We start from the raw sequence: 25,472 nt of genomic DNA on the forward strand, positions 1-25,472 counted from the left end.
AATGGCATTCAAAGGTATAAGGAGAGCTGTTTGAGTTAGTAAAACCAGAAACACTATACTTCCTTATTCATTTAAATATTTTCAATAAATATTAATAATGAAAGTACAATTGAGCCCTCATATCGTTGCCAGTTTTTTCTCCTCATCATCTCCTTGATTGGCATGGTCTCCCTTTAAACCCAACTTGTCAATTCAGTTTCATGCATTTATAGAGGAACACGACAAATAGTCTGCAACCACACTTACATCCTTGCTAGCAGTTCATCATGTTTACTATACTACTGTAACGCCACAATTGCATTCAATACATGTGAAGATGGAAATGCCATTGCTTTTCCAGGTATTAGTCATAAACCAAGGTATTGACAAAACTAAGAATTTTGCCCTTATAATAGCCCTGGTTCAAATCCTCACGGTGGATTGATCTTCTGGGGACCATAAATGTCCCTGAGAATGTGTGTGAAATGCAAATCCTTCCAATTTCATACTGGACCACAGTGGTAGACTGACTGGCCCAGGTTTCCATCTCTGGTGCCATCTCGCAAGTCTGGCTAAATACCACTCTTACCTTAGCATACAAACACATCGAGACCCACTCATATTTGATTAATTATGTGTGTGAAGATTAATACCTTGCATATATCAAGTTGTGTCAAAACATTGGCCCCCTTCACATTGTATGAATGGTTCCTGTTCACTGTTCTGGTAAAAAGTGACACACACACACACACACACACACACACACACACACACACACACACACACACACACACACACACACACACACACACACACACACACACACACACACATTCACATGGAGACATATTGTATTTCTCTTGTCGGTGGCCAAGTGCATTGAAGTAAAATGGACAGTAAAATGTCCTCTCAAGCATTCATGTGTCCAAATAAAACATCTGCTCCAGACAAGTTCTTCCCTCCACCCAGCAGCCTGATTGGCACCCGAAAACAGAGCTCCCTCTTTTGGGTCCTTACATCTCTCTGACATTTTTTTTCCATGTCTACATTGGAACGCTTTTGCATGAGTTATTTGCCAAAATGTAAGGAAGGTCCCTCTTACTACAGGCACTGTCTGTCTGTCTGTCTGTCTGTCTGTCTGTCTGTCTGTCTGTCTGTCTGTCTGTCTGTCTGTCTGTCTGTCTGTCTGTCTGTCTGTCTGTCTGTCTGTCTGTCTCCTGTTTCACTGCCTCTCGTCCATTTCAGTGTTTTGACCAAAAAAATCAAATCGTCTGTTAAAATAACTCTTTGAACGACAAGATAGGACCTAGCTGGCAGTTATGAATATAGATTGGGATTAGCAGAGATGGGAGACTGATGGGGACAACATTCTAAATTAAATGGAGTTTAATGTCCAGTGTCGTCTGCAGCTCTGCGTGCTTTGTGTTGATGGGTGGTGGAGGCTGGAGCCTGGCATCATTCTTCAGGGTAATGTGGTTCTGAAAAAAAAAAAAAAAAATGAAAAAAACTATCTTGTCTCCTTGCTTTCCTATCGCTCATGCGTGCCGCCATTTGCATGTATATTGCAGACACATATACGCATGCATATGGCTGAGATGTTTCTAAACTCCCAAACCACCACCTTTTCTCTCTCTCTCTCTTTCAGTCCGCTCCACATCTTGTGCAAATTCTCTCCACGGCCATTTTGTCTGGTATCTTTTTCTCCCCCTTTGTCTGAAATATATTAACAAACTCCTCTTTTCTTCCTTTCCTTTCTTTTCTTTCCTTTTGCCTTCTTGCTTGCTTGCTTAATTTCTCTTTTCTTTTGCTCCTTTTAATTCAGCTTTTAATGTGAGCCATGTTCTTCTTCTTTATTAGCTGCAAAGCGTGACATTTATATGAACTGCCCTTGGAGTTTCTCTTGCCCTATTGTCTATATCGGTAGGAGCTGCAGACCACTCAGCGCCATGGCTCCGCACAGGGTCAGCTCCTGCCCTCTGTCGCCATTCATAATTCTCATATCAGCCCAGCAATGAAACTTCATATCTTGGTATCAACCATCGCCTGCCTTTTAATAACAGGGGAAATTGCTGGTGTAGGTAGCTACTCGCAATGAATATTGTGGATCGTCATCAGCTGGATTCATTAAATCAGACCAAATAAAGGGAGAGGAGAATATCTCGTTAACTATTGTTTTAATGAAAATATTTAATCTGCCATTTACAAGTGACACTGATCGTCATTTTCTGCCGGTACGATTTTGTCTACATCTGAAAAAAATGCCCTCATAAGATCACTCCCGCTTTCCCCCATGCACACACTCTCAGACGTGCAACACAGTGATGATGAGTGTACCGGAGCCTCTAATGACCACAGAACATTTCCCCTCCCACAGCTAAGTCTTCTCTTGAGAGAAACCTGGAAACTGAACCTGTGTGTGTGTGTGTGTGTGTGTGTGTGTGTGTGTGTGTGTGTGTGTGTGTGTGTCAGTGTGCGTGTTTGTGTGTGTGGGAGTGTGCATGTGTGTGTGTGTGTGTGCGTGCGTGTGTGCTCGTGTGTGTGCGTGCGTGTGTGCGTTCAAGCGTTCGTGTGTGTGTGTGTGTGCGTGTGTGTGCGTGTGTGTGCTGTATGCGCCGGGCACATGCGCACATGCTTGCAGTAGCAGACGCAGCTCCTCCTGACTGATCTGTTTAAAGACACACCAGCCTCTCTGATTACCGTCTCCATAGCCGGCCATAAATAATGAGATTTAGCTCAATTAGGATCCTCTTGAGGTGTAAAAACAAGTGGAGAGGCTACAGTTAGCCTCCAGTAATCCACACAGCTTCTGCTCGGGCCTGCCAGTGGATTACAACCCCCGGGGTCACTGTTTATCCTTTGCGTAAACTAGCTGCTGTGTGCCCGTGCTCGGCCTGCAGAACGGAGGACGATCCGAGCAGACACCTCCTGGGCCGATAGCATCTGATCTCTCAGCTACTTGACGAACAACAGGGACACTCTCCCTCCTCCTCCTCCCCCCAGCACCAGTACCATCACCGCCAGGGCTCCATCCATCTTCCAGCTCTTACTCCGGATCTCTATCTCTAACTGCTCAGACATGGGGGACTAGGAAGGGCAATTCAATCTCAGTCATATCTGCTGAGAAATGGTGATGCCGCCGCCACCGCCGCCTCATACCGTGGGTGGTGGGCCAAAGGTCACATGTGTGTCTATAACACCACACAGGAAGTCCCACCCACGTGCACACACACACACACACACACACACACACACACACACACACACACACACACACACACACACACAAACACACACACACAAAAGAATAAGACCTTTTAAATCCTCATATACTGTGAAAAGACTATTTCACGACCGATTTCAGCCCAATGCAATGATAAAAGAGATAATGATTTCATGTTTCTGATGATGTGATGTTCAACAGTTTAACGAAAACACTCCCTTTTGCATACAAGTCTCAAATGTTTTTCGAGTTTGATTTGATAGTACAGTATAGTGGTGGTGGCACACACGTGTTAATATGTATTTTAACAAACTGTGTACTTCCAAATAATACACAGCCAAGGTTAAGTAAGGAGTCAACTATAGATGCCATACTAAACCAAAAAGAATATCATACATTTATGTTATAACTGTGACGGCTCCGACTGGTGTGTGAGGCTCTTTTGGGAGGCAAAATGTTTGATGAGCGTCCTGCCCTGTTCTCTTCAATATCAGTGTAGACTATCCATGACATTGAAAACCAATGGTCACGGCCAAGTCTAGGTTGTAGACCTATGTCGTGACTCGTGACATACATTTTCCTTCTTTTCAGTGCACTCGCCGTCTGATATTTTCCGGTTGGCTCAAGTTTATTCATGATGCCAACTTGACATCAGCGCTGTTTTGTTTCGCTGGCAAAAGATGAGCACGTTTCACAAGTGGACTAAGTGGACCAGGATGAGCGACGTCACTCCATTGATCGATCCCTGTATTCAGGCAAAGAAGGTAATGCAATAAACAGAGGGATCAGATGACTTGTGAGAATGCCTCAGTGGTGACCAAACTGCTAAGGCACCTTCAACATTTTCTGAAATGGCACACGCTAAATCTTAACGCAGTTCCAAAAATTGTTCTCCATCTCAATCTTTTCTAAATGATTGATAACTGCAAGCCTCTATGTATAAAGACAAATGCATCAGAGGTCTGAGCACACCTCTGCCAATGTGTGACATAAACTGTAGTTGTGCAGGGGGAGATTGGAATGTCTCCCAGATAGGTGTGGTCTGTCTGTCTCTCTGTCTGAATGTCTGTATGTCTGTCTGTATGTCTGTCTGTCTGAATGTGTGTTGGTCTTTTGGGCTTGCATTTTACGGCGTGTTGGTGAGGCCGACGCAGATATGGTTTCACTCCCTTTGGCAGAGCCAGGCCCCGCTGCTGACAGCAGGTTTTATTTGATGTGGACGTCCCGTGTAGGGTTTCAGCGCCAGCTCCAACATATGATCTCCATTATAACCAGAGGAGCAACGCATGCTGGTGGATGACTGGTGACTCCGGGCAGACAGGAGAGGGGGGTCGGAAGAAGAGATGGAGGGAAGCCAACAGATGGAGAGTGGCGTGGAGGGAGGTAGTATCTAGTATAGTAGTATAGAAGAAGTATCAGGTAGAGAGGAGGCAAGAGGAGAAGATGAACTGGAGGAATGAAGAGAATACATTAAGAATAAAACAAACAGAGGTGTGAAGGAAGAAGTGAAGTGAGCAAAGTGAAAGGAGTTTGGGTGTAATTAGAAACCAATTAAATAGAAGTCAAGCACTGAGTCCTTCATATTTATAGCCACATTAAATTAACCCCATGCATGTCGTACAATACACAATATTTCTTTCCTGGCCTATATTTTGTCCCTTGCAACAAGAAAATGTTCTATGGTAAGAAAAAAGATAAATCAATGGTCAGTGGTTTGGTTTGATTTCAGTCGTACATTTACAACTGAACATATGTTGTGAGGCTAAGGAGATTAACATATTGTTTTTTATTTTTTTAGATAGTATGCAGATTACAAGTTTACATCTTCCCACATGGACCTCATATAAGCAACCATCTGTTCATTTATAACATAAAAGTCATGGCTATTAATCCTGTTTGTGTTATTGGTATTTTGTTTATGATGCACGTCTTTGAAAAAATATGCAAGCCTCTGCAATATTACTCTATTTTCGCAAAATGTACTCAATAACTGAATTTCCCCCATTGTAGATGTCATTAAGTCCATGAAATATGAATACGAGGTCTCACTGTAATGAAAATCAGGAGGTTCTATTACAAAATGTAGAAATAAAATGAAAACAAAAATTAGCTATGGATGCAATCCTTTTATAATCTCCCACAGTATGCACCTTGCTTCATGAGACTTAATTACATGTTGGCACAGTACTTGGATGCTAACTTAACTGGTGGCCTCTAAGTGCAGCCCTTTCAAACCTGGAGTATGTGCTACTAATAGATTCAAGGTGTTAAGTGGAATTTGTTTAAAGCAGGAATAATTAATTACACGAAAAAGTACAACATGGCATCTGCTGTGAAAGGTCAAAAAGATAAGTGATATGGCAAGCAGAGGTTTTGTAAAACATATTTCATATATATATTCTGTTTGAGGACGTATAATAAGTCAGAGTGCAAAACGATGATTTTAGAGACTATGAAAACATCACTGTCATGCATTCCCCTCATTATCCCCCAAATTATTGTCAAACTCTAATGAACAGAGTGATACCTGACAAAGACAGAGCCTGTGAGGACAGTAATATAAACTACACAATATCACTGTCAATATCAGTAATAATGCTGGGCTATCAGTTTAGAAAATTTGGCAGCAAACCTCGCAGATTAAATTTGCATGACCTTCATGGGCCTTACATCTCATTTAAACGCCCCAAAAATTATTTTCACATTTTTGTGTGAGTTAAGATCACTTCACTTTAATAACAATTATTACCGCAGACACAAAAACAGCCTTGCATATTATATGTATCAATAATCACAGTAAGTTGCGAATGGTATAGCTTCCCATCTACCCTTGTGTTGATGATAATTTAGCCCAACTTTAGCACCCAATGTGTTTAGTAATTTGATGGAGGAGTATTGGGGGGGGGGGGATATTCATTGGATTTAACTGTTTTGGGGGCTCTCTCTCCGTCAAATTGAGCCTGCACACCATTCTATAATTCCTTCTTATCGGCCAGAGGCTTTAGTTATTTACTTTAAAATGGACTAATTTCTTATTCCAGCGGAGGGGGGACAGGCCGCTGACTTGAACAGCTGCTTCATGACCCAAAAAACTGTCAGTCTTTCCCTGGAATAAATTGTGGATTGTTCCATTTTGCGGCGCAGGGGTGGCAGAATACGGGCGGTACCACGAATCCTTCAGAAAAACGAGTTGTTTCCCCGTTGTGGCAAAATAACCACGACCCCACGATGGTTCTCATCGTAAGTGGTTCTACCTGTTTGAGATTCGGTGAGGTTTTGACCGGGATCGGACTCGCTGTTTGCCGCTGTTCACCCCCGCCTGTGAAAGCAGAGGTTCGTGTAGGCTCATAGTAGAATCAATTCACAGAGAGGGCAGCTTGAAACCGGCCGCTCATGCCTGTGCGCCTAGTTTGGAGAGAGTGGCGTGTCGGGCAGCTTGGAGTTTAATAGTCCGGGTAGCATCCGTGCTGTATGTACATGTCTGCCTCCCCATGTGTACGTGCACGGCTGTAAAAGACCGAGAGAGCCACAAAAAGGGAGATGGGGGGAAATGTGCACGGAATTTTGATTTGACATGATGTTAAAACTCTGATTGAATCTCTGTTTTAGGCGCAGCGGAGGTTTATGACAGATGTGGTGAAATAAAGTTAGTGTTGAAACCAAGTCTGCATTGGCGGATGCTTCTTTCTGTGTGTGTGTGTGTGTGTGTGTGTGTGTGTGTGTGTGTGTGTGTGTGTGCGCGCGCGTGTGTGTGTGTAAGAGAGTGAGTGAGGGAGAGAGAAACAAAGCGACTGATACAGAGAGGTGGAGATTGTGTGAGTATTTTCCCTCCCAAAAAAATAAAAAAAATCCCACCAAACTTTTCACCGTGGCAAAGTCGACCTGACACAAGATCACATTCATTTTGACACTTGTCACACACAGTTGTCACGACTCAGATGGCTGCGAGGTTGACAGCGTTCATGCCCTGATACCTCTGTTATTTGTCCATGTGTAGCCTACAAAGAAGAAGATAAGATATTGATTTCATGATTTGTCAAATTGGGGAAAAAACTTTACCATCAGCCAAAACAAATGGTCAAAATTTCACAGGGTTTAATAAATTCAACATATAAACAATATACGTATTTAATTTCATAAATAGATGTATAGGGCCTATACTTAAAGGGACACTATGGCACTTTAAGAAATTCCCTCTCTATGGCGCCGCCAGTGGCGATAAAGTGAGCTACAGGAATGCATGCTGTCAGCAGGAGCAAGCTAGCCAAAACAGTGATACAATAGACTTATCCTAGTATATAGTTATTTTGATGGTTAAGGTAGGTTTTGCTGCACAGTTTATTTTAGTTTGACACACGTTATGATTTTTACATAACTACTCCGGCTGTTGTAGCTAGCAGATTGAGCTTCTTCTCCTGTTTATATGCAGAACAGGCTCTTGTGCCAGTGTTGCCAACTTAGCGATTTTGTCGACTGTTCAGCCCCCCTGGCGACTTTTTTTTCAAAACAGTGACAAGCGACACATCTAGCTTTTTTTCTGGTGTTATTGGTGACTTTTTCGCCAAAAGCAAGTATCACTTTTAACGCTTCTCAACGAGCAGCGGGAGCCTCCACGGCCCTTCCCCCGTCCCAGAGCACTGACAGGCGGCCCGGTCCTCGTGCAGCAGCCCCTCCCAGCTGCGGTCAGAGCAGGAGATACACACCTCTCCGCTCGTGTTCCGTTAGCATCCCTATTAGCAGTTGTAGTAGCAGCTATCCCCCCTTCTACAGTCTACGATTAGTGCAATTCAATTCAATTCAAAATGTTATGCAGTGCTTTTTTAAACTATGAGCATGTATGTGTAAGGTTGTTACCTAGAAAGGCCACTGTGTGGCGCTGTCTTACCGCAATTTGTATGGTATGCCCCTTATGAGCCACCGTAGTTTTAGCTTGTTCCGTGCGCGGGCGCCTTCTTGTTTGAATGTTTACTGTGTCTTGAATACAAGGTGAGTGGTTTTCACATGTCTTGCACAATCTTGTTAATATCCATGTTTAAACCACCCATCCGGTCGGTTTGTTTAGTTTATATGATACATGTGATGTGTGAGTTGACGTTTTATAAGCGTATTTTGTTAAATAATGTTGGCTAGCATGGCGGCCGATCGCTGACTTACACTGTAAAACAGTGCTGTATGGATGCGTACTGCTTAATTGAGTATTTTCATACTTTTATTTTATTTTCACAAGAATATATTTTGTCTAAGAGAATATTTGTTTAATTATATAGTTTATGGTTTATTTTTACTGTAACAAGAGTATTTTTTAACTCTTGTTTTAATGTTTACTGTGTCTTGAATACAAGGCCTGATACAAGGACAGCTTATGAAGATTGCCACTGTTGGGGAATACATTTCCAGTCGTCTTCCACAATCAAGAACTTCTTTGTCCTGTGGTCCTTCTCTACCCATCACACCAATTAAACACAACGCAGAGTCCCAGGGTTTATAGAGAGGCAGCGGGACATTTGGGTTACATATGATTACTGCTAGACTTAACATTATCACGCTGGTTGTTTATGCGATTGTCACGTTCATAACACTAGAACCTCATCCATTCAAATATTACTGTATAAAACCTCTATCTACAAATATGCAAATTAGGCGATGACTTAAACTTCACATCCTTTGGATTTTTGCTAAAAAATCTGACCGATTCTTTTTCATAGACATAAGTGTACTACATGATTTAGGCAACAGAGAAAGTCAGTGAGAGTCTCAGGGGGCGTGTACACGGTAACGTTTTCAACAAACGCACAAAAGTTTTCGCGTTTTGTCCGGTTGTTCTGCACGTGCTGCACCATTACTGTGAGTAGTGGATTATTTCCATGTGCCAAATTGCACCAGAAGGGCTATCTACTGCAAAGTTTCACCACCAACTACTGGACTGGCATGTATACTACAGCAATTTAAGTCCTCTTAGCTGATCCGTGTCATAGATACTAAATAATATGGATGTAGCATGCGGGCTGACCTCAGTTATTCACATGGCATCCAATAATCCTGGTTTTTGCGCGTCGCCATTTTGTGAGGGGGGAGGGAGATAGCTGACGTATACCTCCGAGTCCGAGGCAAAGTGAGGGACAACGGGCGGAGAGCTGTCACTCAAGAGATCGCGCGCCAATACATTTTAACCTCAGATAAAATAAAAACTAGCGTGGTCCGAAAAAATTCACCCCCCTCAGTGTTGTCATGGAGATATGACCTAAACATACAGACTAAAATGGTTTTGTGGACCAGGCTGTAAATAGGTTTAATAAGACTTTGAAAACGGCCTGTCAAACAAGTGAGTCAAAGAAAAATGGCTCAGTCTTGGCACCACCCCCCTGGTGGCACTTCCGGTTACTACAGTTGTAGTCACTTCCTTATTGGATGCTGGTAAAAATCGCTGAGGTTGGGGCTTGATCCGTGTAAGCAGAGCGTATTCAAAACACTGTCCTCTAAACCCAGACGTTTTTAAAAGGTTAAGGAGAAACTTTCCCGTTTTAAGCGAGACCATTGTCGTGTAAATGTAGCCTCATTGTTCACATTACATTGCTGCCGATACACCCATATGCAATATATAATGTAAATTGTTTCGTAAATGTTACATAGTGCATCTTTAAAGTGTAACTTAATTCTGTGCATCTTTCATAATAATAATCATTCTTAAGGCAAATTCATATGTCCCCGTAAAGAACATTTCTCTCGCTTCTCCTGCAGCTGTATTTAACTTCTCATCTCCGGGTCACATATTTGCGTAGGTCATGCAGAGCAAGAACACATTACAGTTTTAGTGTAGAAAATGTAAGTATAAATCTCTGATATGAATTGTTCACAAATATACACGCAACAATAGACCAATCCACCCCCCTGATGAACTATCTATCTCCTTCCCTTTGCTGTCTCTGACTGTCGCTCCTCTCATTATTCTGTCCATTTCCACGGTCACACACAAATACACACACACACACACACACACACACACACACACACAGGCCTCTGTGTGTGTGTGTGTGTGTGTGTGTGTGTGTGTGTGTGTGTATGTGTGTGTGTGTGTGTGTGCGTGTGTTTGTGTGTGTGTGCGTCGGTGGCTTGTTTAATGCACTGCAGGTTGGCTCCTGCAGCAGGTCTGGCCAGATAAGAGCAGCACACAGCTTTCTGCTGGGAGGGAGAGAGAGAGAGAGAAAGAGAGAGTGAGAGAAAGAGAGAGAGAGAAAGAGAGAGAGAGAGGAACATTGCCTCTACACTCATATAAACCATTAAATTGTAATAATGGGGCCACCAGCTCTCAAACCTGGTTCCATAGCGCCCCCTGTGGGTGATTAGCTGAGTGACAGTCAATGTGACAGGGGTCCTTGTGCTGTGTTTGTGCAACCCACTGTTGAACGAGTCACTGTTATTTGGATTTGATAAGCCGAAAGATGCAGCAAGATGAAGATAGTTGGAGGCAAAAAGTGTGCTGAACATAGATGGAATGAGGATAGAGGTTTTTATTTCGTTCTGCTTTTTTCCTGAATGTCCATTTACCCTTTTCCCCACACCAGAATTATATTCCTGATGGCGTTGAAAATCTGAAATGGACTCATGACCTCAGTATTGATGTATGAAATAATGGGTGATGCCAACATACAGTCTATGGTAACACCCTGTGTGGTATCACTGTCTGGAGCAATAGGAAAAACAAAACACCTTCCTTGTGCTCAGGATTCCATTCCAGCCAATGCCAAGGACTGGGTTAAACGCAGATTTGCTTACTCGACTCTCACTCCACACACACTGCATTTTAAGTACAGACAGAGCTCTCATCAGGTCATAAATAGTAGCTTTGAGTGTGTTGTCCCAAGAGTGAGGCTGCAAGGACCATAAAATCTCTGTTTGACTTTCCCCCGCATCAACAGAGAACATTTGATTGTGGGAGACGGAGAAAAAGTAAGACAACAGGGCTCATTTGCATTAAACGACTCGACGCGACAGTGTGAAAAGTACAATCCGTTGATACTCTTGTTCATTTTTAGTTTTTTCCCTCCTACGCCACGCCCACACACAAATATGGGATCTATTAGAGGCCAGATCAAATAGACACACACCATACACACACACACACACACACACACACACACACACAGAACCCCAACTCACTCGCTCTGTCTCTATATCAGTTTGTTATCAATGGGAGCTCATTCACTGCACACAGAGCAAAAGGCCAGCCCGGTCAAGTTACTGAAGTGGCACTACCGTAGGCAATTTTTCTCTCTTTACCTAAAGTGTCTGGATGTATGGCAGACAAATGGGAGATCTGATCCAGCCCGGTGTCTCCTACGTGGTCGTGGTTGCAGAGGAAGTAGAAGATGCAAATTGGCCCCCTCTCTGCCCACAGACAACAGCTTGAGTTTACCCATTTTAAAAGGTAAACTTACCTTTTTTGAAAGGTAAACTACCCTTTTTAAAAGGTAAACTTACCTTTTTTGAAAGGTAAACTTACCTTTTAAAAGGGTAACTACTCTTTTTTTGTGTACCTTATTGTAAAGTGTTACCAAAGTTTGCTTCAGCCAGTTCATCTCAATCTTGCATGTCCAGAGAGAGAGAGAGAGAGAGAGAGAGAGAGAGAGAGAGAATAAAATCCTTTCACTCAGATGACGGCCGAGGTAATGTAATGTAACACTCTCTTGTAAAGAATCTTTTTTTCCCCTTTGATTATGTGTCCCAGCTTACAGCAAAGGGGCCATGTTTTGACATTTCCTTCTGTCCGTCTTTCACGCTGCCAACCACAGTGTAATGCTAATTGGACACCACATGCACTGGGAGCTCTGTGTTGTTGCCCCTGTTTTGAAAAATGTTTCCTTGTGTACTCGTTGTATCTGGTCTGTCTCCGATGCAATGGTCTTTCCTTCAATGAATCGTGTTGTTTTTTTTGGAGGGGGGGGGGGGGGTAAAAAAGGCCTCTTTAAATTTGCCTAAATAGATTACTGTAATTGTGACTGTTTCAGGTAAGTGCAGGCAGAGCAATGTAAGGGGCAAACGTGTAGTAATCTGTTGTCATTTGCATTGATTTACACAAACCGTTTGGCACCAACTTCGACTGCAGCTACAATCTGCTCTTCTGCACAGACCTTACAGCCCAACTTTTTATTCACAAAGGACAGGATGATCACTGTGTAAGGAACAAGTACATACAAGATGATATGTAAATGAAGTGTGTATGCTTTATGCATGACTCGATTCAGGGTATGTGATTTTAGCCAGTGGCGCTTTTTGCCAACTCTTAGATTTCACTAGGTGTGAGTATGTCATTTCATTGTTTTTTTTTCCTGCAGGTGAAGGGCGGGCAGGTGCTTCATTTATTCTCGCAGCAGTTGTCCCAGGCCCCAGCAGCAAAAATCTGATGCTGCAGCTCTCATCTGTCATGTTTTCTGTGGCCATTTTTTAAATGTTTTCCTCAAAAACAAACTCTCAGCTGAATGGATTTGTAGAGTGTGTAAATGTCACCCATTATTTTCCCTTGACTTTTTCGCCCCCGGTCAGCATTTTTCTGTGCGTCGCTCTGTAGTATGGAGAAGACGCCGCACATGCCTCAAGTTTATCAAATGAAAAATGGAGTGGATAAGATGTGCAGCTACACATCTGTCATCAGAAAACATAGATCCTTTTCACCTATTTCTGATGCACAAACATGAGTAATTGTAAAATGTATCTCACTTAAGCTCAGGTGAACTCAAACAAGGCAAAGCAGCCTTATCAGTACAAATTTGCATACACAGTAGTACCTTCTGTATAATAAACTTCTTGTCATAGTAGTCGAAGAAAACAAAACTATGCTGCCATCAAGTGGAGCAATACATGTATTACACATTAAAATTTTAGTGGCCGAAAGCACACACACACACACACACACACACACACACACACACACACACACACACACACACACACACACACACAAACACACACACACACACACACAGAGAAACACGCACACAGAAACACGCACACACACACACACACACTCACACACACACACACACACACACACACACACACAGAAACACGCACACAGAAACACGCACACAACAAACAAATACAAATACAATCAGTTTATAATGCAAATCATCTGTCTATGGCAGTATTTATTTTTTTGTTCTTTTTAGTATAAACGACACAAGAACACTCTTGATTTATTTACAATGAAAACACTTTATTTCATAATGTCGTAAGTATTTCATTTAATTGAAAATAAACAGACAAGTAGAAAGGAAACAATACAGTTTTGAAATTCATATCATATTCCTTGTGATACACAATTTCAAAATTTCAGTTTGAACCGGCACAGATATTGATCAAATGGCTTGTTTTTTTTGTTCGATTAAGAGTGCTTCCCGTAAATCATGAGGATATTGTCATTCATCATTACACATTCTAGTCAATGCTTACAGTAAATAGTAACACAAAAAATCACACAAGTCTACAGCAGAGCCTTTGCCGTACGTGGCGTGGCGGGCGGTTAAGATAAAGCGAACACTCGCATGCACGGTTTATTGTCTACATAGCCGGGATGAAAAGAGAGCTTTACAGGATGTCGAAAGCACTGAGAGGGAAAAACAGAAAAAGCTTCTCTAAGACTGTGCGTTCAATAACAAAAGGTCTATTTTAAAAGCTTTGCGGTATACACATTGTTACAGAGGATATCCTTCAGTGGGTGTGCTCCTAGGACATACAAAATAGTCAGCTATTAGAATAAGCACGCACATGGCACATGGCACATATAACAGCTAATAACTCTTGAAGTGATATAAGAGCAATAATATGATAGTAATAATAATTGTAATAATAATACAGTAATAGGTGAAACCTTTCCTCGGTGTCTCTTTCCAAACGTATTTTACATACAAAGCAATTACATTTGTATGATGAATTAACTGTACAGTATACATGGCACTTCAATAACACTTTTTAACAGATGTGGATGATTCTGAATAAATAAAGAAGAAAATTAATAAAGGTTTTTTTATTTTGCTCATTCTCATGCAGAGTGTACGGTTTTGCACTCCAGTTCCAGTTTTGAATCTAATGTAGGCTATTGAATCTGTGTTTGGGGGGTGGGGGTCATAATGCTGGTTATGTAAACAGATCATATAATCAAAGTAATAAGACCACCTTCCATTGGTCTTTCGTTCAATTTGCAACCCCTTTTTCTCCAATCCCAGAGGCCTATCAATGAATCCAAACTCTCTGTGAGAACGAGGCAAAATGAAATCAAAAGAGGAATCTCCCTATTTGTCTTCTCTTGTCATACGCTAGACATGAGAAATGATATGAGAGCTCTCGGGCAGCAATCCATCCTCTGCTTCAACTGCTCGTCTACAGCCAAGAACAGCGACTTAATCAATGAGCAATGAGCAGGCTGATCGTTAAGAATGATGCGAAGACTGTACACGGGTATATGAAGTGCCATCGGACCATGAACAAGAACAAGCTAGATGTTATGACGGGTATGATGATTTTTTCAAATGGCGGGAGGGTGCCATGCTCTTAAAAATATGTTTCAAAAGATTCTGGTGACTGTATGCGAGTCCTGTGAAGTGTTTGTTTCAGACATGGTAACCATTGGGAAACAAAGACAGCAGCTCTCCCTTTGGTCCTTCTCTAAACAAAGGTTTTATTGAGGTCAACTTTCACCGGCAGCGGCCCGGCCTCCTCATCACACTCATCGGACTGTTTGACGGTGACGGCGATCACAGGACTCAGGTGGAACGGGTTGACTTTGTGGCCATTATCCAGGAACTCCTTATCTCCATTGATACTCAGCTGAAAAGAGCCGGAGAAGAAACAAGTGATAACAGTAGTGAGTAAAAAGGCATTGAGTTCCCTGATACATACCTCCACAGACAAATACTCACCTCACGTAATACAGTAGCCTATTTAACTTTCTTAAAGGTGCAGGCAGCAATTATGGAGAGCACACTGTCAAAATCACTTTTCATCGAAATCAGTGAATATCTCCTCAAGATCGGCTCCCTGTACGTACTGTGTGTGTGAGCAGAAAAAAACGCCAGTATTAATACACAGCCTAAATTCTGTAAACTGGCATGTCGCTAGCTACAGTGGGCCCCTTTTCATTACAACCCATTTGTTTACATACCAGTTTAAAGAGCCTAGGCTGTGTATTAGCGCTGCGTTTTTTTCAACGCGCACCCATAGTATGTACAGGTAGGGTATTGTGGGGTTATATTTACGGATTTTGACGTAAAAATATTTTGAGAAGAAGCATTCTCCAGAATTGCTGAGTGCACTTTTCAGTGAAACTGAGGTGCATGGTGCAACTTATGACAATGTGTGTCACTCAAATTAGAGACTGGAGATGGAAAACACCTCCGGTTGGCTGTAAAAGGATTCATTCAACTGAAATATTATAAAAGGGAAAGACCATAATACTGTGACACGTCTAGCTATTATGGATGCGAATCCAATATTACAGTAATCCTTACTCCATCTTCATGGGAGATTCAGAATCATTTTTTTTTGTGATTTCTGTACGTGCGTTCATGTCCACTGGTTGAGGAATGTACGAGGAATGCATCAGTGGTAAGGTGAGTTCTACAGGGTGTATCGTCACCAATTCAAGTGATGTCTCACTATGTCTCTGTGTCTTTGGGAGTAAATTTAGTTATATCGTTGTCTAAACCTCAATATAATGACAAACTACTCAAACTTGCCAACATCCTAAAACATGGGTCCACAGATCAACAGCCCACATCCAAATACTTGAGTGGACACATTTCAGCCGAAGTTTTAATGTAGTAATGGATTGGCAGCAAAACACCCCCTACGGCCCCCTCTGACAGCAACAGGAAGTTGTCCCCAAACAGCTGCACACACAGAACCTGTATGTTTATATATCCTTGTATATTGTTATTAGCTTAGTAAGTCTCTGCTTCCCTTCCCTGCTGTGTGTGTACCTGTGTCTTGATGTGCTGCTCTGGCGCGGTGACGAGGCTGGCACAGCTGAGCCACAGCATGACCATGATGGACAGGAACAGACAGGCCGCTAGAATCCACCGCGGAAGGCCCGAACGTCTGGAGAACCAAAGAGTCACAACGCAAGAAAAAAGGAGACAATTGTTAACAACGGTGTGTGAAAAATGCATTTTCCGTTTCCTATGCTTTACACAACAGAGAAATGACAATGCAATTAAAGTTACATTTCAATCAAACTAATTCAAATGTCTACTTGATGTCAGTGTTGCATTCTACTAATCTAACTAAATCCCAAAGATGTGACACATTGAGTTTAGATAACCTATCTCAGTGGATGCATCTCAATCCATCATGTCTACATTGGTTTGTGTGGAAAATACAATATCACCGTAAAGTAATGCAGTTAAATGTGTAGATTGATTCGACAAGGAGGCACTGCTGTTTGGCAATACTAAAATCAGACAGGATGTTCACTGTGATGAATTAGCCATTTCAAGTGAGTTGCAATGCTCACGCTGAAAAATAAAACTCCCTCTAGGTAAAGAAATCAAACGTGCAGTTAATATAAATGTAATGGGATAACATGAGTCCTGTCATATAAATCACCTTGACATGCAGCCCAGGAAGTCGTGCTCAGCTGTGGGGTCGTCTGCGTGCTGAACAGGGTGCTTCCCCTTGCCTCCTGCTTTGGCTGCTCCCCTCTCTCCGTGTCCCCTCACACCTGACAAAGAAGTCACAGGTAAATAGTCCGATAAACGTGATTGCTTGTTTGTACAGTAACACACATGTGCTGGGGTGTATATGTTCTCACCGTGGGGTCTCTGGGTGTGACTGTGGACCTGAGGCCAGGGTTTGTCCGCCACATTGGAGCGAGGAGCCTGCAGCTCGGGCAGAGAGTACTCCATGTCTGGCTGGCTCTGAGGAGACAAAATAAACAACAAACATACTCAGACATCACGGTAACAGTTACACCCCCAGTGAGCCCCAACTGACAATACGTGGCTATGAAGATAAAATGTACATTGTAGGAGATTAATCAAAAAAGCGAGGAAACGTGAGGAATTTTCAAATGTAACGCAGCTAAACTTATAGTGAGAATGGATGGACTAGAGAGACATTTAATACATTATGCTTATCTGTTGTCTTTGAAGAGATTTCAATGATCGATACCTCTTTCATTTTTGTACCGTAACAGCGGAGCTGGAGCCTAAGGGGATTAGCCTATCTTAGCATAAAGACTGGCGGCAAGGAGAAACAGCTAGCTAAATATCTAGGCTACATGTAAAAAACTAAATGTTTTAGATGGTAGCTGGTAGCTGGTTTTATGAGAGGATTGAAAATTTGAACGCATCTTAACCTCAGTCCCAGAAGGATTTTCTATACTGTGTATTTGTGTTTAATTTGAAGTGTGTCACTTTCTGATTCTGAATTTACTCTTCTGTTTAGTACGAAGAAAGGTCTACTGAATCATAATCAATGGAAACCTGATTCTGAGCATTCAGTATGTGGTTAAACTTCTTCAAACTCAAACAACACAATCAGTTTAGTAAAACAAGACTTGAACAGCGACTGAACTGAATTGAAAAATTGCATTTAGGACAACTTCTACACACATAACAACAGCCTTCTGTCAGTATTTGCACTCTTTCAATATGTGCACACTGTGTTTCTGGTTCCCCTGGAGAACTCATTAAAATAGGATTTTGGTTCCCCGCTGCTGACCCTCCCTCCACTACAACAGCAGCCATAGTCCGTTGTAACAACGCTATTGCTGGCCTCAGCAACAACACACACACACACACACACACACACACACACACACACACACACACACACACACACACACACACACACACACACACACACACACACACAAACACACATTTTAAAAAGCACAGTATATCCCACTGCAGTAGCGTCAACCTCCTGCAATTAATCGATTCAAAAACTAAGTGGATCAATGCACTCTGAAACCTCTCGCCGTCTGTCCTACAGCTTAATGTGAAGCCAGCAAAAATTCATTCTCCCTTTGATTTGTTCTCATTACTTAGGAAATGATTGATGTTTTTTTTGCTGAAGGATTTCCATCACTGGTCCTAGAATAGTAAAACAACTCTTTTAGTTGACTGTGGAGACGTGGCTGGTTGATTTCCTTCCCAAAACACTTGCAATCCTTCAAAACCTCTTCCGTTGAAAAAAGTTCTATCACAAGCGCCGGGGTTTATTACCCCTATAGCGAGCAATGCTTTCTGACAGAGTGCATTGAAAGCAGATGCTCCAGTGGGAAGGTGGAGGGAGACGAAGGGTAGATGTGAGGGGGGTGGATCTGATTGGCTGTGGACTGAGGAGCTCTAACCATCAGAACTAGGGGAGCTGGATGTGCATCTGCCATGCATTATGAGAGAGAATGCAAAAAGGTGCCCGGACTTACAGAAAGAGAGAGGGGAGAGAAAGAACTAGGGTTTTGCGGGGTTTCAGAAACGTCTTGAAGGTGTTTCAGGCTTACATGAGGCGTTACATGAGTGGTGGATACAATAAGACACAATTTGCTTTTCTATTGTTTAGTAAATTTGGTTTTTTGAAGGTCAATAAATTAATTTTATCATGTCATATAAAATAACTTTCACTTAATACATAAGTGCATTGGGTCAACAGGGATGGTCTGAATGCCTTTTTTTTGCCTGCATACAGAGAGAGAGGACATGGTTGCAAAGTCTATCTCAAGCCCCTGTGGCTGTGCATTCCATTTACTGGAAAAAAAATCACCATGGCAAATATGTAGAGTAAACTGGGCTTTAAATTTGACTAATAATGGGCCTTTACCCCCAAGGCCTAAAATCTGAACCTTACTTACAGCACCCCCATGTGGTCAATTATAACCACTTTTTATATTTCCCTCAGGGGTGGACTGTTAGAGGAAACGTATAATGTATACAAAATGGCAAAAAAGAAAAATATGTGTAAAGGGTTACGTACCTCAAACTGAAAGACTCTAGGCTTAAAAGTTTTTACTTTTCTTATCTGGTGAAAGTTCTTATTATCAACGAAGCTCATGAAGGGACAAAAACACCATACATTAATCATACTATCGACACAACGTGTGTAATGATCCATTGTTGGAGATAGTAACCAACAAATTGATTACATTTTCCTGTTTGACTAATGTTGTCAAAACCTGTAGTGGCCAGCTGTTTGAGGAATGAAAAGAAAAACGTATTTAAAATTGAGAAAATGTATTCATGTCTTTTTTTATGGAATCCGTGTCTGATAAGAAAAAATGTATAACATTACGAGCCTTATCCTTGGAACAGACAACACGTAGAACATTCTGCCATACAACACTTTTTTTTTTGCTGTCATGAATGTGCTTTACATATGCATAATGTTTATTATGTTCATGCTTTGGTCACTTACAGTCTCTCGGGCCTTGATAGGTAAACAAAGCTGACATCCATTTAAGTGCAGTTCGCGAGGCATAGTCACTCGCACTTCATACACCGTTATTTCACTGGTTCTCTCTTTTCTGTTCTGGGCATTCGTTTCTTGAAAAACAGATCCACTCTGGCAGAACAACCAATGTAATTGTCAAGAAGAGGTAGACGGTGGATGGGACTTCTCTCTTTGTATTAAGCCTTACATCAAGTTCAATTTGTTCTTGCTGGCAGAACCACAGCTCAGTGTGAGGAAGTCTTTAATCGCCTCACCTTTGTCCCAAAAACACTCACTCTGTCACCCTATCATGGGCTGTTTTGACAAGGCGGTGGTGAGAAGGGAATGGCTGAGGTGAAGGGCTGTGTTTTTCCAAAACTTCCCCATAATTACAAGTTTTCCATATTTTTTCTCCTATGGGGACTAACCTCAGTTGTGACCCGGGAGTGACTCACTCCAACCTTTTAATCTAGACTAACACAACTGCCACTGACACACTGACTGGTCGTTTTCTGATTTATTTCATGATACTTGAGGTTGCACATGACAAGTTGTTCTCACAACATGAGGTCCCACATGAGCAAACAGATGAATGCATATAGACAGTGAGCTCATTACAGAGATCCACATAATTCATATTGCAGGCAGCCTTTCGCTTGCTCTGCGTCCACTGTCCCTCGCCTTAGCACAGGGACTTTTTCTGTTGTTTCAACACTCTGTGAGTCAATCTGTCAAGTCGGCGGCGGTGTGCCAGCTGCCCACTAAACACAGGCCTGTTAGTCATCTCACAGTGGAGCCCGGCTTCCCCTCACTGCTTCAGCCTTCAGCATGTCACTGACACAAAGAGCAAAGATCCATCAACAAGTCCAAAAGAAATGTTGGTCATTTCATGTTCTGTGGATCCTGCATCTCCATATGAGGTGGTGCCTCAGAGCCCAGTCAGCACACACACACACACACACACACACACACACCTAATAGTGCATTTCAGCATACAAAAGACTCCTCTGTTATACAGAAGCCCTTCTATATGGGTTACGTTGCATACACACTATCATTTCCCGTTGAGCCCTTTAATTATGTAGCTAAAAATGCCATCAAAGTTGATTCATTACCCGAAAGGGAAAAACCCCTGACGAGGATGCAGATTTGTTGAGATTTGGAGGATATGGTGGGGAAGTCTGGTGGTTAGACAGACCAACTCTTATTATAGCTTTAATGTATAGGTGCTTTATGACATTGCCTTTAGGAATACAGTAAAGCTCAGCTAGAGAGAGCAAACAAACCAAAGAGGCCCAAACATAACCTCCTTAGTAATCATGCTATCACAGTCTGTCAGTACAATTCAGTAAATATTTTCAAATTCCAGAAAAACCTTCCACATATTAGTTTATCACGGATATAACTGTAACACTCTTACGTGCAGTCTGCTCTCTCTTCTCATTTAAATCTTGCATTGTGTTTCCGTCCTGAGTTGAGTAAAGCACAGCTAGCCCTGTCTGTTGTCAAATGTGCATGGTGCTGAGGGGAGGTGACAATAATGTGAAAGGACATTTTTATAAACAATTAAAAGTGCTGCAATGAATGAACGGATGAATTCCACCACCTTGTCCCCACCCTGCTGTGTGCCCTTGCTCACTCAACCTTCACAGATGCACTGACTTGAAAATGGGCTGTGAGTTGTTTTGGCAGCGGCCCAGGCATCCCCAGCACACGGTATAACAGAGGTGGTATTTCTCTATCCTAACAGGAAGCAGAGGTTAGCGCTACTCATAATCTATAAAGGTCTACTGGCTTATGTTTAACCTTCAATTAAATGGACATGAAAAAGCTAAATCAATATTCATTTTAGCATTTTCCGGGACTCAGCGGGACATAGGCCTACTATAGCATACAACGTTAATTGTGTCCAACTTTGTCGTCAGTGCAGATGACCAGAATGATGAGGTGACGTTTTTCAGTTTCACAGCTAAAATACAAGCGGCCATACACGTTGAATTGAGTTGAGTTTTTCTTCTATTAGTTATCTAGAGCAAAGTAACTGCTGTTGCCAGAAATTCAAGAATACATTAACATATAGCAAATTGGAAATGGTTTTAAGGAACAGAGTGCAAAACGAATCCGTAACTTTCTTTTTATCTTTAAACTTAAAACCAAGAATAGACAGATCTTTTGTGAGGCTCACAGGATGGTCACTTCTAGAGCAAACACCTGCCTGTCCTGGACAAAGAATGAAGTAGATCTTACCTGAAACACCACCACCTTGCCGTCGTCAGCCTGCAGGTAAAAGGTCCAGGTGGAGGAGATGAAGCTCTGGGCAGAGCTGACGATGTCGTTGCACCATCCAGAGACGGTCTCCATCACAGAGGCAGGCTTAGGGCGCAGAGTCATGGCCCTCAGCTGCAACAGTGACAAGTGTTGACAGTGTGTGTAAGTATTTGTGCTTCAGGATATGTACACTCTGGTATTCTCAGCAGTGATATTAATATTTGGACATCTGAAGTCACTTTGGCCCCTTAATGCTTATTTACAGTATTTGTGTGTGTGTGTGTGTGTGTGTGTGTGTGTGTGTGTGTGTGTGTGTGTGTGTGTGTGTGTGTGTGTGTGTGTGTGTGTGTGTGTGTGTGTGTGTGTGTGTGTGTGTGTGTGTGTTTGTGTATAGCCAGGGTCCTTTCTCACCTTCCTCCTCTGTATCTCAGGTTCAGAGGGTTGGCTGGCACAGCCGGTGCTGCAGGCCTCCTGCTCCAGCAGCTTGATATATGCCTCCTGGCAGGCTGGAGAAAGAGAGAGAGAGAGAGAGAGAGAGAGAGAGAGAGAGAGAGGGAGAGAGAGAGAGAGAGAGAGAGAGAGAGAGAGCAAAAGATGTGAAGCATGAAAGAAGAAACGTGATGGCAAGAAAAAAAGAGAAGAACAAGAATTAAGAGTGCAAATAGAAGAATGAAAAGAGAACGCAGGACAAAAGAGAACGGAGCACTAACATCAGTTGGGTAGAAGACAAGAAAAAAATAGAACAGGTACGGGCTGTTAATGTGGCAAACAAAGTTAAAGATACAAGGGAGATGTATCTCTTGGCCTCTGCACAAGTGATTCACTCTGCGTTGCTGTAAATGAAAGACTGAGCATCTGCTGTCTGGACGGCAAATCAAATCATTGATCTCCAATAGAGCAGTTCAAACAGGGCGAAGAGCCTTTAAACACCCAGAAAATATACCCACTGAGTCTGCCAGCTTTTAGGAAACAATTCAATATTTAACAGAGCAGCATGTGCAGCATTTCTGATGTGCAAAACAAGTCAGTCTGCACTAGTGCTGGAGAATGGAGAACCATTGTGAATGCACTGTTGCTGTTATCTGCTTTATGTTTTGCATTCATTGAAATGATGTTTTGCCTCACTATGTATTCTGTCCAAAGGCTTGCACAGTACATTTTGTTTATGTCAAAAGGACCTAAAAGAACCTTTCCTTCAAGGTTTTAAGACCAGTAGAATGATACAGACTACATTAGATTGGAATTGTATTAGATTCAGATTCAGGAAAACGTTAAAGTCTGTCATAACAGAAAATCATCTAAGACATTAGGGATTTGCCACACTTCTCCATTCATTTTGACATTGATAATGCACATAGATTGAGGCCTCAGCATCTTGAACTCTGGTAAGTCTGGAAGATCAGCCAGCTCATACCAACACACAGTCCAGTAACAGACAGATTGACACTGTGACTCACCTCCCTGACACTCCTCCCTGCTGGTGTTGAAGCCGGCGTTGCCATTGACAAACTGGCAGATGGAGTAGAGGCGACAGCCGCGGTGACAGGCGTTCATTACCGAGTCCTACCCATCCACACACCCAGGGGAAGAGAAGGAACACACTGTTAGAGGTGTCTGTCCTCTGCAACTCTTGGATAAACTCAAGATAAACATGCAAGAAATTTTATTTTTATTTGTTTTGCTACATGGATATTTATATTGTAAATATTATAATATATACTATCTCTGTATTTCTGTGCTCTTTAACTGTATGGCTGTCTAGGGATGGGGTGGGAGGGGGGGGGTTGTTTGCATACATTTTTTGTAGCCTATTTGCATTGTCTAAACTCAATAAAAGGTACTTGGTAAAAAAAGAAAAAGAAATATGACAAAGATGAGTGCCATGGCATCTCTTAATGGCTATTGCATTATTATAACCTCATAAGCAGCTGATGGGAAGCCTTTGGTCAAAGCAAAACCATTGACAACGATGAGTCAGCTCAGTGAAACTTGTGCTGGCCAACAGAGCCGGCCCAAGCTGGCCAATGAGCTGGCCAGCAAAGTCAGATGCACATTACTGATCTTCCTCTTGTCATAATGCCTTCATCCTCAGTTTGCCATGAGGAAACGGCGCCCCCCAGTGACACTCGAGGGAACAGGAGAGACAAAGAGATTTCCCCCCGACCGAGTAACATGAAGACTTTATTACAGCCTTTTGCCTGTGTCATCATCTTCACTGCGTTCCCCTGTGTATCCACAAGGAAGCATAGAGAGGGGGGGAGGGGTTCTATAACCCTAACCCAAACCACTAGCCTATACTGTCCCTTAGGCTATAGTTTTGAGGCAATTGTTTAGTCAACATCTCCGTATGTTATTGTCCAGAAGGCTGCATGTATGATAGCCCTAAACTCGACATATGCACGAGACGCTTGGTTTTCTTCAATCAATGTGACTGCTGCCATCCGCTTTGCAGCTCTGCCCTGGCCTGCAGGATGCCTGAACCACACCTGAAGGCAGCAGAAGATGGGGGAGGAGGAGGAGGAGGAGGAGGTGGAGGTGGACGTAGTGGTGATGGGTGGAAAAACATCCGACATTGGAAATCTAGGCAATTTGCCACGGACACCCTCTACCGTCCTGCTATGGATGCAGCCCGGCCTTGCTTGCCTGAGCAGGCAGATGCTGTGTGTCAATAAAGGAGCATTGTTTTCATGGTTCAAAATAGTCTCACTGATCCTTTATAACATGGCCCTAATAGCTGGCCCGATCTTAAATGCGGAGGAGGCTATAATACATGGTCAGTTATTTGCGCAGTTTAACACATGTGCATCTCTAATGAGCTGGATGGCTGGCTGGCTGCAGTTCACTTCTTGGAGGAGTCTTTAAGGTGCAGAGGAAAATGAGCTGCATCCATTTTTCGGCCTAATTGTGCGCCGTAGGCTCTAGCGTCCAAGAGGATGCAGTGAAAAAAAATCGGAGAAAGAATGGTGCCCGTCATATTTCGCACACACCTAAACGCATTTATTTAATATGTTTCATTTAAAGATAGGCTTTGTTTAACCCCGATGCAAAACATATGAGTGTGTGTATCGTTTCATGCGCTGAAATGTCAGACAGAGCGGGAGGTAGGTAGCCTGTCAGTCAGCGCGTATTGCTGATAATGCGCTTTTCTGCGGAGACAGCCACACGCTACAGCAAACACACACAGAGGAATAACTTACTTTAGCGGGGCTTTTGTTTTTGATGATGAGCTGGCATTGCTTTTTGCAGTAATTGATGTCGCCCAGTTGGTTGTCGAACAGATCCGAGGACGCCGCCGCGAGACCCGCAAGAAGCACCGGGAGCAGTGCCGAGAAACCGCACATCGTGCCGCCGAGCCGGAGCATCTCAAAGCCGGGAGGAGAAGAGAGGAGAAGGAGAGGGGTTCAACCAGCGCTGTGATCCCTTTGTGGCGGCGCTGTTGGTGCGGATGCTGCTGCTGCTGCTACTGCCTCTGCCAGGGTCCTGTCTGCTCCGTTCATCTGCTTCTGCTGCTCGTGGCGTCACGCGCATCACCATCATCATCACGCACAGGCTGGCCCCTCACACGCACGCACGCACGCCCAACACA

The 25,472-nt window shown here is 42.8% G+C and overlaps 1 protein-coding gene across 1 annotated transcript; it reads right to left on the reverse strand.

Moving 5' to 3' along the window:
• Positions 1-14,857: 14,857 nt before the first annotated feature.
• Positions 14,858-25,270, reverse strand: tmem59l (transmembrane protein 59-like; the record flags this gene model as incomplete). The annotated part of the gene is made up of 8 exons (XM_080033429.1): positions 25,084-25,270; positions 23,344-23,449; positions 22,298-22,392; positions 21,866-22,018; positions 17,001-17,106; positions 16,796-16,910; positions 16,171-16,288; positions 14,858-15,019 (listed from the first exon to the last, which is right to left on the reverse strand). The coding sequence occupies exons 1-8, from the start codon at positions 25,246-25,248 to the stop codon at positions 14,858-14,860; spliced, it is 1,020 nt and encodes a 339-aa protein (XP_079889555.1). The 5' UTR covers positions 25,249-25,270.
• Positions 25,271-25,472: the final 202 nt, after the last annotated feature.

The sequence above is a fragment of the Ammodytes marinus genome (genome assembly GCF_949987685.1).
Source record: "Ammodytes marinus genome assembly, chromosome: 8".
Classification (NCBI taxonomy): Eukaryota; Metazoa; Chordata; class Actinopteri; order Uranoscopiformes; family Ammodytidae; genus Ammodytes; species Ammodytes marinus.